This window comes from Filicampus tigris, chromosome 10 (genome assembly GCF_054856515.1).
Source record: "Filicampus tigris isolate MCC_2025a chromosome 10, RoL_Ftig_1.0, whole genome shotgun sequence".
NCBI lineage: Eukaryota > Metazoa > Chordata > Actinopteri > Syngnathiformes > Syngnathidae > Filicampus > Filicampus tigris.
The window spans coordinates 12615444-12630997 of record NC_141226.1 but is presented as its reverse complement, the minus strand read 5'-3'; the positions used below and the strand labels follow the sequence as shown (position 1 = coordinate 12630997).

The following is a 15554-nucleotide window of genomic DNA, read 5'->3' as shown; positions in this document are numbered from 1 at the left end:
AACGTAATATGATAGCCGTGGCTCGCAGTTCACCATACCACCACATGACCTGTGTTGGCCACATCATACAGAGAAGCATCACTGTGAGTCTCAGTGACAGTGGATTGTGGCGTAACCGACAGTGGCACTTTGGTCAAATAAACGACCACTCGACTCAGTAAAACTCTTACAATTCAATGATAATATGGATAATAACCCGATTAAACACCTCCGGATGGGGATGCGGTGTACAAGTAAAGCAGTTCCCTTTTTTTGAAACGCTTGCGCCAGTGATAGACATGTCCGACCCTCGGCATCGAACTCAAATTAAAATCAAGCAAGTAAAATATGAATGGAGTATGGCAATAATGAATCGGCTAAAAAGATCAAGTACTCCTAAAACGGTTGGTCAACGATAATGTATATACACTGCAAGAGAGTGTTAGTTATTATGTCAAAATAAAATAAATTAAATCCATTTTTCTACGGGTCATTATTTTCAATAGTTAAAACAAAGGCAAAAAATCAATATATATCGATATCGGCCAAAATGAAACATTTATATTGTGATATATTTTTCAGTCATATTGCCCAGCCCTGTCAACAAATACGGTTCCTTGTCTTTATACAAAAAAAAAAAAAAAAAATGGACCGAGGCAAAAATAAAGCACATCGCAGGACACAAGTATTTTGTTACCATATGTCAATCCTCTCATGCTGACTTCCAATTGAGGCTTCCAAGGACAATTTGTGTAACAGGCAGAAGCTCATTAGGGATCTCGAGGGAAGACATCGTTATTTAGATGTCTCGCACTTTGGGTAAACAAATCAAAGGCTTTACTTTGCTGGCGCGCGGACGTGCTATTCGGCTCTCGGCAGCACGCGTATATAAGCTGACATCATCAGTCCGCTGCATGAAAAGTCCATCATGGACACACGAGTGCTGGTGCTGCTGTCGTGTGTGCTGCTGCTGCTGTCGGCCTCGACCCTCGCAGAACCGCTGTCTCAGTCGGTATGTATGTATGTATGTATGTATGTATGTATGTATGTATGTATGTATGTATGTATGTATGTATGTATGTATGTATATGAAACATGTCCGTGTGACGATTTAAAACAAAAACATTTAACATCACCTTTGTCTTTGTTTTTTTCTCTCTAAAAAAAATACCCAACTTATTTTCTTGAAAATATTTTCGGTGTCAAAATTGTTCATCTGTTTTCTCCCACTGGAAATAGTGAATATTTTTTCTTGGAAAATATGGCTTTCTTCATTTTTTTCCCTCTAAAAAGTATACATTTTTTATGACAATATTTGCTCCTTGAATTTATTTGGGCTTCTGGTAAAAACTATGACCTTTTTATTTTTTGTTCAAAAAAATATTCAACTTTTCTTTTTAAATATGCAATATTTTCTCTCCGCTAAATCACTTTTTCCCCTCAAGAAAATACACTGTACAAAAAAAAGAAGTAATGAAATGTTTATTTTTTTCTCAAAAATATAAAACTATTTGAAATATAATAAACATACTAAAACAATTCTCATTGAATTTACTTGAACTTGTTTTCTTGAAAATAGTATATTTTGAAAGCGCTGCCTCAGCTGACCGGTATGTTGTTGTTTAGCATCCAACATCATTGATGCAATTCGTCTAAAATGGAAAGCAAGAACAGACAACATAAAAGCTGTAATCTTATGAGAATAAGGTCGACTGTGGATAGTAATGTATTCTTGTAAGATTGATAATTTCACTAGTACAATATAACCTTGTGTTATTTTGCAATAATTAAAATTATATTATTATAATATAATCACAAAAGTTTTGCAATAAAATGCAATAGTATTGCGTTATAAAGCAATCTTAAATATTCTCGTGATGTCCCCTGGCGGGCTCTGGTCACATGACGGACCTGCATGAAGTTGGCAGCTAAATGCTATACATACATACAGTACACACATACATACATACATACATACATACACACACAAATATACACACATACATAGATACAGTACATATATATATACATACATATATACACATTAATACATATACACATACATACATATACATACACATACATACACACATACATAGTTTTGATGCATTCGGTGAGAATGTAAATAGTCATGAAAATAAAAAAAAATAAAAATATATATATGTATATGTATATATATATATATATATATATATATATATATATATATATATATTCATAAAACTAACAAAAATACTTGATACTTGAATTCATTTCAGAATAATTGTATTTTCGTGTTTAAGTAAATAAAAATGAAAATGTTTGTGTTGCACGAATGTGCTGCAGGGACAAAACGGACAGTGGCCACCACGGTTCCGAAAGAAACTGCACTTCAAGTGCAGCACGACACCTGAAGGATGCAGCCGGGGCTCCATGGTGATTGTTATTTATCACCATTTTTTCTAACATTTTCATCTCCTATTGTTAAAGCTAACTGTGCTGTCTGTCTGTTTCCAAAGGTGCTTCCAGCTTACCCTCCTCATCCAGGTCCTGCCCCATTTGAAGGCTGATGACAATAATCAATATTTTAAAAAAATCTTGTATTCAATCCATCACTTTAACCGAAACATAGTCATGTGATACTGTAATCCAATAACTGTCACATACATAATTTCTGTCATCTTGAAGCATGTATGGGCATTTAGGATCATAAACCAATGATCTGTGCTTGGATCCTGGGCTCATTGTGTCATGTGGCCATTGCATCATCAGATGAGGACATCTTGAGCAAGTGATCACGGATATGGAAAGCACTCCAGATTTCACATATGTTATGTTACTTGGGGTGCTTTGCCACTTGTTGATTTTTGACATGGTAAATGGCATGAAAAACTTTACAGCCACCGGTCCCATCTTTTGTTGAAAAAAGAGGAAGATGTTTTTGGTGCTTGCATTATTGGTGGTGAAACAATACTCATGATGTTGAGTCATTATAATTGTGCCACTTCCTATTTTGTGTTTGTGTAAATCCATGTACCGGTAATTTCTTGGATGGTGTCATACTTAAGAAGTGCTCGAAACACAACATGTTTGTTGACTACACACCCATGTTTAAGTCATTTTCTTTGTTATAAATCTGGGTTATACACTGTGCTTGTGTTGTCTTTTGTCAACAGCGGTGAGCCAAACTTTCCATTAAGAGTCAATCAATCAATCAATCAATCACATTTTATTTATATAGCACTTTTCATACATAAAAATGCAACTCAAAGTGCTTTAAAACAATCAAAGCAAAACATTTAAAAAAATATATATATATATATAATAAAAAATAAATAGATAATTAGAAAAAAATAATACAAATCTGTTCATGCTCTCCCTCCCAACAAACCCAAGACAGATATCCATTAGTACATCAGCAATCATTCACACACACCCACACAAAGTGCACAACCTGATAAAATGTGTTAAAAAGACCGGCCGAGGGGAATGACAACCCACGGCCACAATGTGCTGTACAGCGCGGAGACAATAGCACAGGGCCAAAGATTATGCCTTGAGGCACATCCGGTGAGTCAGTACTCAACCACAGTTAATTTACAAGGAGTATTTTTCAGAATAAAGTATTCTCTTAAGATGATGACTAATATGTTTTTGCCCCCTGAAAATACAAACAACTTATAAACAATTTATTTTCTTCAAAAATAAACTTGTTTCTTTTTTTCAAAACTACATTTGTTTTTCTAAAAAACTACACATTATTTTCTATAAGAAACACTACTTTTTAGTCCAAAAGACACTTTTTCCCCTCAAAATTAGCGCTGTATGATTATTATTAATGTTAACAATTTCCTCAGAAATACATAAAATATTTTTCTTGAAAAATATGACTTCATTAAAAATAGAAACTTTTTTTCTCGGACATGTGAAACCATTGCTTCAAAAACAAAAGAAATCCTCAAAAATATATTTGAACATTTTTCCGGAAAACACATTTCTCAAAAATCAACTCTTGAAAATAATACTTTCAAACAAAATGTATTCAAACATTTTTAAAATATAAAACCCTCAAAAATATCTTTGTAGTTTTTGCACACTTGGACTTTGAACCTTCGTACCCAAAACTTAACGTGGCATCGTGAAGTTAACATTTACAATATAGCACCTGAAAGATTCAAGACTATTAGTGAGCCTTTGTGGTTTTCATGTGAACAGTTTCCTATTATTGGAAAAGCCCTCTGGTGTGAAATGTTGATGTGACATCTTTTGATGTGATGTGAGTACATGTGGACAAACAGGAAGTTGTTACTGCTGCCTTTCGCTTCTGATGGGAAGTGTGTTTGTTTTGGTTGTTGGCTTTCTATATATAAGGAACTTATGTGTTTTTCCGGTTACATGGAGTTTCATAAACCATGGACAAAAGTGTGTTAGTGCTTCTGTTCTGTCTGCAGGCCTTCCTGCTCATCACCGCATTAGATTCGGCCGACGCCGCCACTTGGTTGACGGGTAAGCCACAACTAAACCGGGTGAGAAGCTCATTATTGGTGCTTAAACATGTCAGTGAATTGTAGTCTAGGATGAGGGTGATGATTTTTTTTGTTTGTTTGTTTTGTTAAAAGGGAAGAGCCACACCACGAAGAAAACCAAAATATCAATATAATCATTACTGTTTCCTGAGACCAGGAGCATGCTATCTTTTGGGAAAGGTATGAAAGCATTCTTCAAGTTGCCTTGTAACAAGGAGTGTTACAGCACTTTGAAAAAAAAACAAAAAACAATACACTATGAGAGTAAAATCAGAAAGCTAAGAGAAAAAAAGTCATATTTTAATAAAAAAAATGGGGAGGAAAAAAATGTTTTATATATATATATATATATATATATATATATATATATATATATATATATATATATATGTGTATATATATATATATCAAGAAATAAAGGTAGTATATTTTCAAGAGAAAGATGCCACAATCTCACAAAGAATAAAGTTGGATGTTTTCAACAAGAAAAGTCAAACCTGTTTGGCATTAAGTCATATACAGGTATTTACTAGATAAAATTCTGTATATCGTCTAGGACATTTTAAAAATATATTTTTGGGGAAAAAAAAGTTGAATATTTCAGAAAAATAACGGAAAAACAAAGTGTTAAAATGAAAATATGCCCCCCCCACCTCTGCCAATATACTACCATTTTCTCTGAAATTTAACTCCATTTACCAAAAGTATATGATTAGTGACAAAAATTATATTTTTGAGGTAACAAACTTACAAAAGTAAAGTGTATTTTTAAGAATAAAGTCAGTCTTCAAAGAAGATAGTTGTATATTTGAAATTCAGAAAATATATAAAGTCAAGGAAAAAATGTCCTACCTCATGGAGAAAAATACTTTCAAGATAAAGTTTGTCTGATTTTAAAGAAGGAGATTTTCCCCCATCCTTACATTTTTAGTTAAAAAAAAACTCAAATAAAAATGTTTCTGGAAAGTATCACCTATTTCTTGAAAACCTTTTTTCCTAAAAAAAATAAAAATTAAAAATAAAGATTTGTGAAGTGTGTGTGTACATAAAAAACTGGTAAACAAGGCAAGATTACAATTTCAGTCTCTCAGTGTAATTATATCTTTCCATGTTCAGTGTTGCCCAACTTCTATGTTTTTTTTTTTTTAACTTGATTTTAATTCAAACGCTTTTGTTTTGTCTCTTCAGCATGTGCCAAATGGTGGAATCAGCCTGTCAGCCGCCACTGTCAAGCGTGACTTGACATGATGACGTAATCAAACTTAACTCTGCTTTCTATTTCTCTCTGCTACATGAAGCTGGCTTTTCAAAGAAGGTGATCTTGTGCTGTGGAGAAGTCAGAATGTTCATGAAGTGTGCAAATATCCTATCAAGCATTTATAATCAAATGTGATGCACTGCTGATTAAACACACTTGGAACAAGCACTCGTATTGACTCTGAAGTTTTTTCCAATCAATATACACAATGGTCGAAGGTGAAAGGAGTGAAGATGCCTGGACTGGAAAAGTTGGCATGAGAAATACAACTTTTCTCAATTTGTATTTGTATTTTTTTTTTTTTTTTAAATATAACATCAATGGAAATGTGAGACTTCGATAAGGTTTTCATCAAAAAAAAAAAAAAAAAACTGAACTTTTTTTCTAGTTTCTTTTTCCAATTAAAAAAAAAAGCTACAACTTTTATCAGACATAAAAAATGCTTTTCTTGCAAACATGCGAATATTTAAAGAAAAATAAATATTCCACTTGACCCATTTTTATTCCACAAAAATCAACTTTTTCATTCAAGAATAGTTTTTTTTTCAAGCAAAAGAAAAAATTTCATTCTAAAAAAAATAAATTAAAAAAAATCTAAAATGATATCAATATGTATCTCGATGGACACGTGATCAAAATGAATACAACACGCTCTCGATAAAATGTTGGCTAGAAAAGAAAAAGAAATCAGGAAGCAAACTCCAACCCCGGTATTGTTCCTGTTGTAGGCATACCTACGTTACCATACCTGTCAACTTGTACATTTCCCCCGTATTTTATACGTTTTTTGATCATTTCAAATTGTGTACGCCGTACATCAATTTTTGTAAAATAAAATTACCTAAATTCAGTCAATATAGCCCTTTTTTCCGGGGCCTTATTGTGAATAGTTTAAAAAACTATAATAAATAAATAACTATCAATATTGACTGATATAAAATATTTGTATCATGATACACTTTCTTGCCATATCGACCAGCCATACCCAATATACATTTTTCTCGACAACGTCTGACTTTTTCTTCAATTATTGTTTTCTTGAAAATAGGTGAAGTTTTCCTAAAAATAAGGCAACTACGCACATGGACTGATGAAGTGAATAGAGTGAGGTTCTGCATGGCTGGAAGAGTTATCAAGGCGCTACATCTGCAAACCCTCAAGTTAAAACACGACTGAATTGAGATTTCAATCATTTATTGAAAAAAAATATTCAAAAAATGTGCAAATCAGAATTCCTGCAATCAAGTCAACTGAACTAAGAATAAGGCCAATTATATGTCAAATAAGGCAGATTTAGCATGAAACAAAGATAGATTGCTTTTTAAATAGTTAAAATGGTTAGCGAAATATAAAGCAAAGACAACGAAACCAAAACAGCATGGCCTGCAACGGCAGTAAACTGTCAAACAATGTGAACTAGCGACGTGGATCGCTAAAAATATTTTAAATACTGTCACAGTTCCAAATGTTGTCCGCATTTTTACCCTGTAAACCTTCAACGGGTTAATAGAGGCGCAATTATTTCATAAATAACTTTGTGAAGTTCCAAAATGACTCAAATGAAAGAATGACGGTGTACTCCCTGAGCTTCTTCGTTAGAGTTGAGGGTCTGCACATCGAACACGTCGCACACGCCGTCATTGTCCAGGGTGAAGCTGTAGTCCATGCCTAAAAGAATTTACAACAAACATAAAGCCGGATACATTTGAGGGGAAAAAAAATCATAACCTTTTAAGGAAAAAAAGGGGGAGAAAACTGTCACACATTTTCAGGGGAAAAAAATTGAGGGGGAATAAAATATATAATTTCATGAAAAATCTCAAGAATAAATTCATTTTTCTAGAAAATGTATATTTTCAAAAGGAAAGTGTTTTTCATAAAGATAGCTTTCAAGAAAAAGTCAAAGACTGTAATTCTAATTACAATATTTATGAGAAAACACTTTTGAAAAAAAAAAAAAGCAATGTTCAACAAAAGACTCATTTAGGGATTTGGGTGGGGGGGGGAGATGTGTGTGTGTGTGTGTGTGTGTGTGTAATATCTTTATCTCCAAGAAAATAAATTTAAAATATATTGTGTAAACTTGTATTTTTCTATGCAAAAGTGGTATATTTTCTAGACGAAAAGTATATATATATTTTTTACTTTATTCAAAAATGTCCTATGTGCACGAATAGGCGATCGAGAATTTGCATGTGCTTGACCCCTTTGCTGTCACGTCAAACGCATCATCGGTGCCACTCGGCACAGATTTGCGCCTACGCCCGCGAGCTGCATTAACTCGATAGCTAATTGCGTCACTAGAAACACTCCACTCCTGCTCAGTCTGACCGCAGCATTCGTTTTGCAAAGTTTTCAAAACACACAATACAGGCAAAATCGCACAGCCTTTAAGATGCTTACCATCAGAGGACATCAGCTTATCAATGAAGTCAACAGCTTCTACAGGAAAGTATGAAAATAGAACATTTTTTGTTTCTGAACAGCACATGCCTCTAAGGCAGTCCTTCTCAAAGAGGGGGGCACCGTGCGACGCTAGGTGGGATTTTTTTGTCGTACTAGAATTAAAAAGTAATTGCACATCCACTATAGTAGATGGCAGTGGCACCCTCATTTAGTTTTTTTAAAATTTCAGGCAAATTGAGGAGAATTTGTGCGCGTGTAGAGGGGGGCGGGGGGTGTAACAAAATAAATGAGAAGCACTGCTATAAGGCGATAAAGATGAACATTATAAATGGACTGCTTGATTGTCTGGCATGTGAAATTTGTTATCGATATGTTTTTACATCGTCTTTTTGTCCGAACCAAATAAAGACAGTACCATCTCTGTCCTCATTCATGTAGTCCCCAACACTACTGTGCCTCAGCAGACTGCTCATGCTTAGCACAGACTGGAATTCTGGGCCAGCCAGGTCCATCTGTTCCCACTCCAAAATAGTCGTCGGCTTATCGGGACGCCCTGCAAGGGAGTAGGAAGGACGCATGACATTGCACAGAGGCTTAAATGGAGAGGACAAATGTGCATAATTAGTATTTCAGTTGCCAGGCATGCTTGGAATGGAAAAGACGTGCGCCCTCTTCAGGACAAATAAAACAATAACACACTGAAAACCAATAGTCAAAATCAGCTTGCCTAAAGGATTTTATACTAAATTAAGGAACACAGAATCAAATTCAATTTCACCTGTACTCGTTCAACACAGCCCAAATGGCTTCCATGCAGCCCCACTAGACTAAACATGGCATTCAGATCGACATTATGTTTGTGGAATATGAGTTCAGGAGTCAAATCCACCCATCTCAAGGGGTGGCCATTTTGTCACTGGCTGTCAACTGAAAATGACATCACAGCTGCCCAGGGAACAACCAATCACGGCTCAGCTTCAGAAAAGAGGTGAGTTGTGATTGGTTGTTACCTGAACCCTGAGCAACCGAATGTCATTTTCAGTCGACAACAAGTGACAGCGGCCGCTCCTTGAGATTGCTAAAAAACAGGCGGATGTTGCCACTTACAATTCATATTCCACAAATTCATTGGAGTTTGCTGTTCAACTCATATTACGCAAATCAGAATGCCGCGTTTAGACTAACTGAGACACATAGAATATAATATTGTAAAGAAAATTTGGGGTTGACTTCCACTTCAAGGGTTCATATTACAATTTTTGGAGGTGCTGGGATTAAATTTCGGGGTACCCCCACAAATAGGCTAGAAACGCTGTTAACTTGACCACAGAGTTCTACATCATCGTAAACTATCCCTACAATATAAATAATAATAGATGCGTTTCATTTGGAACACCTCCATTCCCGGGGCACACACTCAGTTCTTACCCAAGTGTGAGTGTGCTGACTCTGGCCTCAGCATGCCATCATGCACCGGCAGCGCCATCTGCTGGTCTGAGCTGAGCGAGTCTTGGCTGCAGAAGGAGGAGGCGGTGGTGCTGGAGCCGGAGGAGTAGTCGGCCGTGGAGAAGGGGAGACAGTGCGGGCTGGCGGATAGTGTGAGGGGCGGTGTGAGCAAGGGGCAGAGCACGTCGGTGGGGGGCACGGGGAAGACCACGGGCGCGCTGCGGTCTGAGTCCTGGTTAATGAGCGTGACTTTGATGGGAGCCACCTTGCTGCGCAGGTTCACCTGGTAGTTCTTGTGACCAGTGTGGCCCTAAGACACAATATAAAGGAAAACAATCGAAATGCCATTAGAAAAATGTATTAAGTCGTGTGTGTTTGGCTTTTGAGAAAAAATAATACATATTCAAAAATAAAGTTTTGTCTGGGGGAGGGGGATAATTGAAATTCAGAAAAATATGGTATATTTGCTAAGGGGAAAAGTATTTTCTGATTATTTTAGAAAAGATTTAATAAAGCAGTCATTAAGAAAAAAAACAATCATGTTTAATATTTTTAAATATATTTTCAAGGAAAAAGTAAACTTCCAAAAAATATTGTCCTAGTAAAAAGGTGCAATATTAACAGTGTTGAATTATAGCTATTGATGTTGACGCAGCAAAATGCTTTTAAAATATTCACTTTTTTTTTCCTTCGTAGTGGGACCATTTTTTTTGAGGGCGAATCAGACATGAAAACAATATCTACAACTTTTCATGCTTAAAAATATGACTTTGTTTACAGAAAAAAAAAATGTTTTCCCCAACATTGTTATCCAAAATATACAAATAAAATCTTCAATTTTCGCAAAATATACATTGTTTGCAAGCTCAACCTTTCTATAAAACAGAAGATATTTTATATTTAAATGATATTTTCCTATAAATGCTACAAGTCTTTTGCAAGTTATTTCTCCAAAATAATTCTTGAAAATATGCAATCATTTTCTCAAAAATATAGACCTTGATCAAAGCACACATTCAACCTCCGAAATATGGCTTCATTAATTTTAAAAACTGTTATGCTTTCAATTATATTAATACTCCTGGGTGGTCTTGCAAGGCTTTGCTACCTTCTCTGGCAGCAGCACCTCCAGCTGCGTCCCAGACGGAGCTACAACGACGAGGAGAGTGTCGCCGCTGAAGGAATTGCAGATGTCCTCATGCGTCACAAATTTATAGGTGGGGGGGATGTTAAGCAAAGAGGATTACATGCAACTGCAGTGGTGGTGGGGGGGGGGGGGGGACACGCACAATAAACCAGAAAAACAAGACCAGGAGCAATTTGGGATTAACCTGGTTGACAATAGCAATTATACTGCATTTATAATCCGCTCATCAGCATGTTTTCTCTGTTCTCTGTTAAGAGGATCAAGATGGGATTTTTTGGAGGGGTGGGAGGGGGCTGACTGAAATGAATGAGTCAATAGTCCCAAAGAGGGCATGCATGACTTTGTATAATTGTTCAGGGACAAGCACAGGTAATATTGCCTCTTCCTGCATCAGAGCAGAAAGAAAACATAAAGCCATCACCCATCTTTGATTTTTTTTTTTATACAGAAACCAATGAAAGCGGGATATCGCCCTAGCTGCAGAGCGACAATGTCAAATTAAAATTTTAACCCGTCAAATACCCAACATTTTTGTTGAACCGTTTCCAAGACAACAGGGTTGGAGAAGTGAGCTAGGGGTTAAAATTCACACCTGTCCCGGCATTCTTTCCCATTCTTTCCACACGGGTACAGTGATGCTAGCTCCTAAGGCTACATTTACACTATGTTTTCCAGCATCTTCCAGTTTTTGATACACCCCATTATGTAGCTGTGAGGTTTAGTTGCGATCACTTATTGCGATTATTATAGCTGACTAGATTTCTCATTCACACCGCGACTGCTGTGGTAAATTTTGTGACAGTTTAAAAATTCCATTCAGTATTCACGGTATTCACACCCTGTTATGTTTGGCCATCCTGTCCGTCTCCCTGCATTTTCTCACAAGCATCTCATGTTGTCCACAGCAACCTGAAACAGAGCTGACTTTAACATAATGGCCGCTGTTTTGGTTGACTGGTGCCCTTGCGCTTGGTGTAAAAACAAGTTTCACTTTGTTTGCATGCTGGCGCAAGTCTAGTCTAAGGTGTTTGGAGCCTCTCGGGGTGTTCAAGCTCACAGACTCATCGGACAATTTGGTAAGAGAAGGTAGTCTGGGCTCGGTGTAAAAATATGGTAGGAAGCCAGAGTGACCGGAGAAAACCCCCCTGAACTAACATGCAAACGCCACACTGAGACAAGATGTGAACACAAAACCTCGAAACTGTGAGGCAGAGGTGAAAATCACATGCTGCCCGACGTCACCAACTACGCAAGGATATATGCTAGTGCCTGGATCGTGGTTCAGGTGTTCGTTGTTCTCCTGCAACCAGGTCTTCTGCTTGTCCAGCTCTTTCTCTTGGGCTTCCAGCTCAGAGATCTGGGCTTGCAGAACCCTAACCTGGTCAAGAACTTCCTGGTTCTGATTTCCCTTGTTCTCGCCCCTGCAAGACAGCAAACCATAAGGAAACAAAAGAAGCTTGCATACAACTGCCACTGGCCATTTTTATATTTATCTAATCAGACAATTTTGGAAGATGTTGGCTGTCTCATTACAGGGGAAACAAACACACTCATCATATTCACTGTATTTCCGCAAACAGGGACTGCTAGCTTCCTGGAACTCAAACATGGACGCACACAACATTGTGGCGGGATCACATATCAGACTCAATTGGAATGCTCATCGACGTTAAAGACGCCATCGCCACTTAACACAATGTCTTTAACACTGTGCGGGGCAACTTATTGATTGTCCACATTAGAGGGATCTTTACTCCCTACTTAGACAACAGTTGGGATGGACAATTGTAAAGTTTCAACTGTGTATTATTTCTGATTAATTTTTTTTAATGCGTGTTCAACAGAGTTGGGGCGATCGACGAACACCACATTGTGACATGAAACGGAACGATGGCCAATTAGAAAAGAAGAACAATTGTAAAATCCAAAACATGTTTTTTTGTTTTTTGTTTTTTTTTTTGCCACATACCTCCACTGGATGATATTTTTGTTTTTCTTCTCAATCAAGCCCACGCCTTCCAGCACGTTGGTGATGTCATATATGCGCCTTTTCTGCTTCACTGCCAAGCTGTCTGCGGCCTGTTGATTAAAAACACAAGTGCCAATGAAAATGTAATTGGCAGCATTTTAACAGGACCACATCGCAACGCCGCCAACACCGAGACTACCTGGCAAATACTGTAAATACTGCCAGAACGGGATGAAATCAGAGACACTGTCAGACATTCAAAGAGAGGATTTGGCAAATCAAGCTGCACAAACAGAAAGTTAAACCTGTTGGCAGAAGAGTACATTAGCAGAGGGGATGTTCAGATGTGACTGCAGTGTAAACATTAGCTAAGATTGGTGCTCAAGGAGAGAGGGAAAACTATGAACAATTAAGGGCAGGTCTACCACCAATTCCCCCCACCCCCCACCTTCTGTAAATACCCAGGCTAGGATTGGTTCCGCTTTACGTTCATGGTGTCATATTGCACTGGACCTACAAAATTACCGGTTTTAAAACATTGGTACTGATAACAAAGATAATTATAGAGTAATTCAACATTTTATTAACAAACATGTATTTTTCATTCATTTCAAACGTTTTTATTCAACAGTAAAGCAAATGTAGAACAACAAAGTATTTATTTATTTATTTATTTGGATCTAACCCATGAGATGAACCATCTAATTTTAGAGTGGGTCCAACTTTGAGTGAACTACTAAAAATAGTCCCTTCTGGAATAATGAATACGCCTTACAATGTAAACAATTTTTAAAGTTGTTATCCTACAAACATTCTGTCAGAAATGGACATTCTGTCAGACTGACGGTTATAATTCGGTTTGTCACGAAAAGTGACGGACCAGCAAAATTTTGTAAATTGCCCACCTTTGCTTGTTTTTGACAACATATCTTGGACATATCTTTGACAATGGCTTCCTCCACGTCACTCTGGAGGTACCGCCAGTCAAGTGATACGGGAAGAAACTTCTCATCATTCTGTCTTCATCGTCGGAAGATTACGCTAAGTCATTGCCGCCCATCAGCTGTGCGTTTACCTGCATGTTTGGTCATTGTTGCTATTACTTTCCATTTAATGCTTCTTTCATTTATTGGCAGATTCTGTTTACTTCAACTTACAAACTAAAGTTAGCAGGAAAAGCTGGAATCTGATTACCGGTAGCTGCAATCAGGCACATTTCCGCCGCGTCTGATGGAGTAAATACGCTCACAGCTGGTCAAGTAATATCACGATTCTCATCCAGCGTTTAAACATATTTAAATACGCTTGAACGTATACACATTTAAATGTATTTGCCGGCAAAACTGTTACCTCCACAGTAGCAGTTCCACACATCAGTAGTATGGAGAGTGTGCCGTAATGTTAAAGTGGAAGTTTATTAAAGAATATGTTCTATGCAGGCCCACTAGTTGAAACAAGGCATTCTGATTAATATTGCGTTTGTGATACAGCCCTAACCCTTAAGCAGCAAAATCCACCCTTTTTTAGCCATCTCAGGGGGTGGCCATTTTGTCACTTCTGTCGATGGAAAATGACATCACAGTTGCTCAGGTAACAACCACAGCTCAGCTTCAGAAAACAGGTGAACCGTGATTGGTCCTTAGCTGAGCCCTGAGCAACTGTGATGTCGTTTTCAGTTGACAGAAAGTGACAAAATGGCCGCCCCCTGAGATGGCTAAAAAACAGGCGGATGTTGCCACTTATAACTCATATTCCACAAATTCAATATTAATCAGAATGTCGTGTTGAGACGAGTGGAGTCGCATATAACTTATAATTGTAAAGAATTTTGGGGTGTTGACTTCCTGTTTAAGTAAGATGGTGGAACAATATAGCAAGGATGAAAGCACTTTTGTTTTGCCGCTTTAAAAAAAAAAAGGATAAACAATTGTTTGAAATTGTTTTGTCTGTTTAATAAGTTTACACATAGTTAAACAGTTAATGTAGTCTTTAAAATGAAACATTTCGCACGAAAAGGGAGTACTAGTAATGGCGACTCTAGCACCTGAACACAGCGTGGTGCACCTGACCAGCCGGCGCCCCCCTCCTACTTTGATTGGGTGACTGAAGGCTCTTTGTTTCACATCTACTGCTGGGGGAGCACCGTACCTCCAGAAAAACACAGTAAAATACTCGAGTTTACACTGACCATTCTCAAGTCGAGGACGCCATCGATGGCCTCTTGGAGCAGAGAGACAAACTTCATGGTGAGGAGGCCCAAACTTTTCTCGTGGCGAGTGGGCGTCGAGCGAGCCGCCTCCATCGTCTCGCACTCCATTTTTGGAAGGTCTTACTTTTCGCCGAACGTCAAACTTCAACTTATGACCATTTTTCATTGGGGGGGGCGGAAAAAAATTCGCTTCACCTGTCGGTCTCGTTTCTCTCTCTTCCGCCCCTTTAAATGAACAGGCTTTACGTTAGCCTGCTGTTGCCATAGCAACCACCGTCCCACCCCGGTCTCTACGCCCCCCACTTAGTAACTACTCCCCTTAAAAAGTAGACCTTGCCCCTGCAGTTCCGCACAATAGAGCCCGTGGACAGGCGTCTGCACATGGTAGATGTTCATACACAATTCATATAAATATTTGATCATTTGAAAAAGTCCATATACACAAATCTAACTGTACTCATTCAAAACCTTTTTTGAATTTTAAAAACGGAAATCAGACAGTACAATAGCGCCATAAGAAAACGAGTAAATCTGTTGCTTTTAGCTTTTTAATGTATTAATATATTTTTAACATTTTTGTTTAAAACCAACACTTCATCGTCAACATGTTTTATTGTGTATTTAATGATTCATTT

General features: G+C 37.3%; 1 protein-coding gene and 2 long non-coding RNA genes across 5 annotated transcripts; 2 read left to right on the top strand and 1 right to left on the bottom strand.

Annotated features, from left to right (window-relative positions):
- Positions 1-771: 771 nt before the first annotated feature.
- Positions 772-3111, top strand: LOC147140860 (uncharacterized). The gene is made up of 3 exons (XR_015088498.1): positions 772-991; positions 2305-2394; positions 2478-3111. It is a non-coding gene; the product is annotated as an uncharacterized LOC147140860 (long non-coding RNA).
- A 1211-nt stretch (positions 3112-4322) lies between these two features.
- LOC147140859 (uncharacterized) lies at positions 4323-5910 on the top strand. Its single transcript, XR_015088430.1, has 3 exons — positions 4323-4484; positions 4578-4664; positions 5673-5910. It is a non-coding gene; the product is annotated as an uncharacterized LOC147140859 (long non-coding RNA).
- A 1009-nt stretch (positions 5911-6919) lies between these two features.
- On the bottom strand, positions 6920-15202 carry e2f5 (E2F transcription factor 5). 3 transcript variants are annotated; one of them, XM_086043266.1, is made up of 9 exons: positions 13868-14194; positions 13616-13785; positions 12711-12820; positions 12001-12162; positions 10703-10811; positions 9577-9904; positions 8564-8701; positions 8146-8184; positions 6920-7410 (listed from the first exon to the last, which is right to left on the bottom strand). In XM_086043266.1, the coding sequence occupies exons 2-9, from the start codon at positions 13646-13648 to the stop codon at positions 7298-7300; spliced, it is 1032 nt and encodes a 343-aa protein (XP_085899392.1). In that variant the 5' UTR covers positions 13649-13785; positions 13868-14194; the 3' UTR covers positions 6920-7297. The 3 variants fall into 3 exon arrangements, with proteins under 3 accessions (XP_085899392.1, XP_085899390.1, XP_085899391.1); XM_086043264.1 differs by lacking the exons at positions 13616-13785; positions 13868-14194 and adding an exon at positions 14899-15202; XM_086043265.1 differs by lacking the exons at positions 8146-8184; positions 13616-13785; positions 13868-14194 and adding an exon at positions 14899-15202.
- Between the last annotated feature and the right edge of the window lie 352 nt (positions 15203-15554).

What these genes read in the sequence shown, in the direction of transcription:
- e2f5 (XM_086043264.1), bottom strand. Translation starts at nt 15,027, where the DNA reads ATGGAGTGCGAGACGATGGAGGCGGCTCGCTCGACGCCCACTCGCCAC. An exon ending in AAAAATATCATCCAGTGGAG is followed by an intron (nt 12,163 to 12,710) that starts GTATGTGGCAAA and finishes GCTGTCTTGCAG; the next exon opens with GGGCGAGAACAAGGGAAATC. An exon ending in AGGTGCTGCTGCCAGAGAAG is followed by an intron (nt 9,905 to 10,702) that starts GTAGCAAAGCCT and finishes ATTGTGTCTTAG; the next exon opens with GGCCACACTGGTCACAAGAA.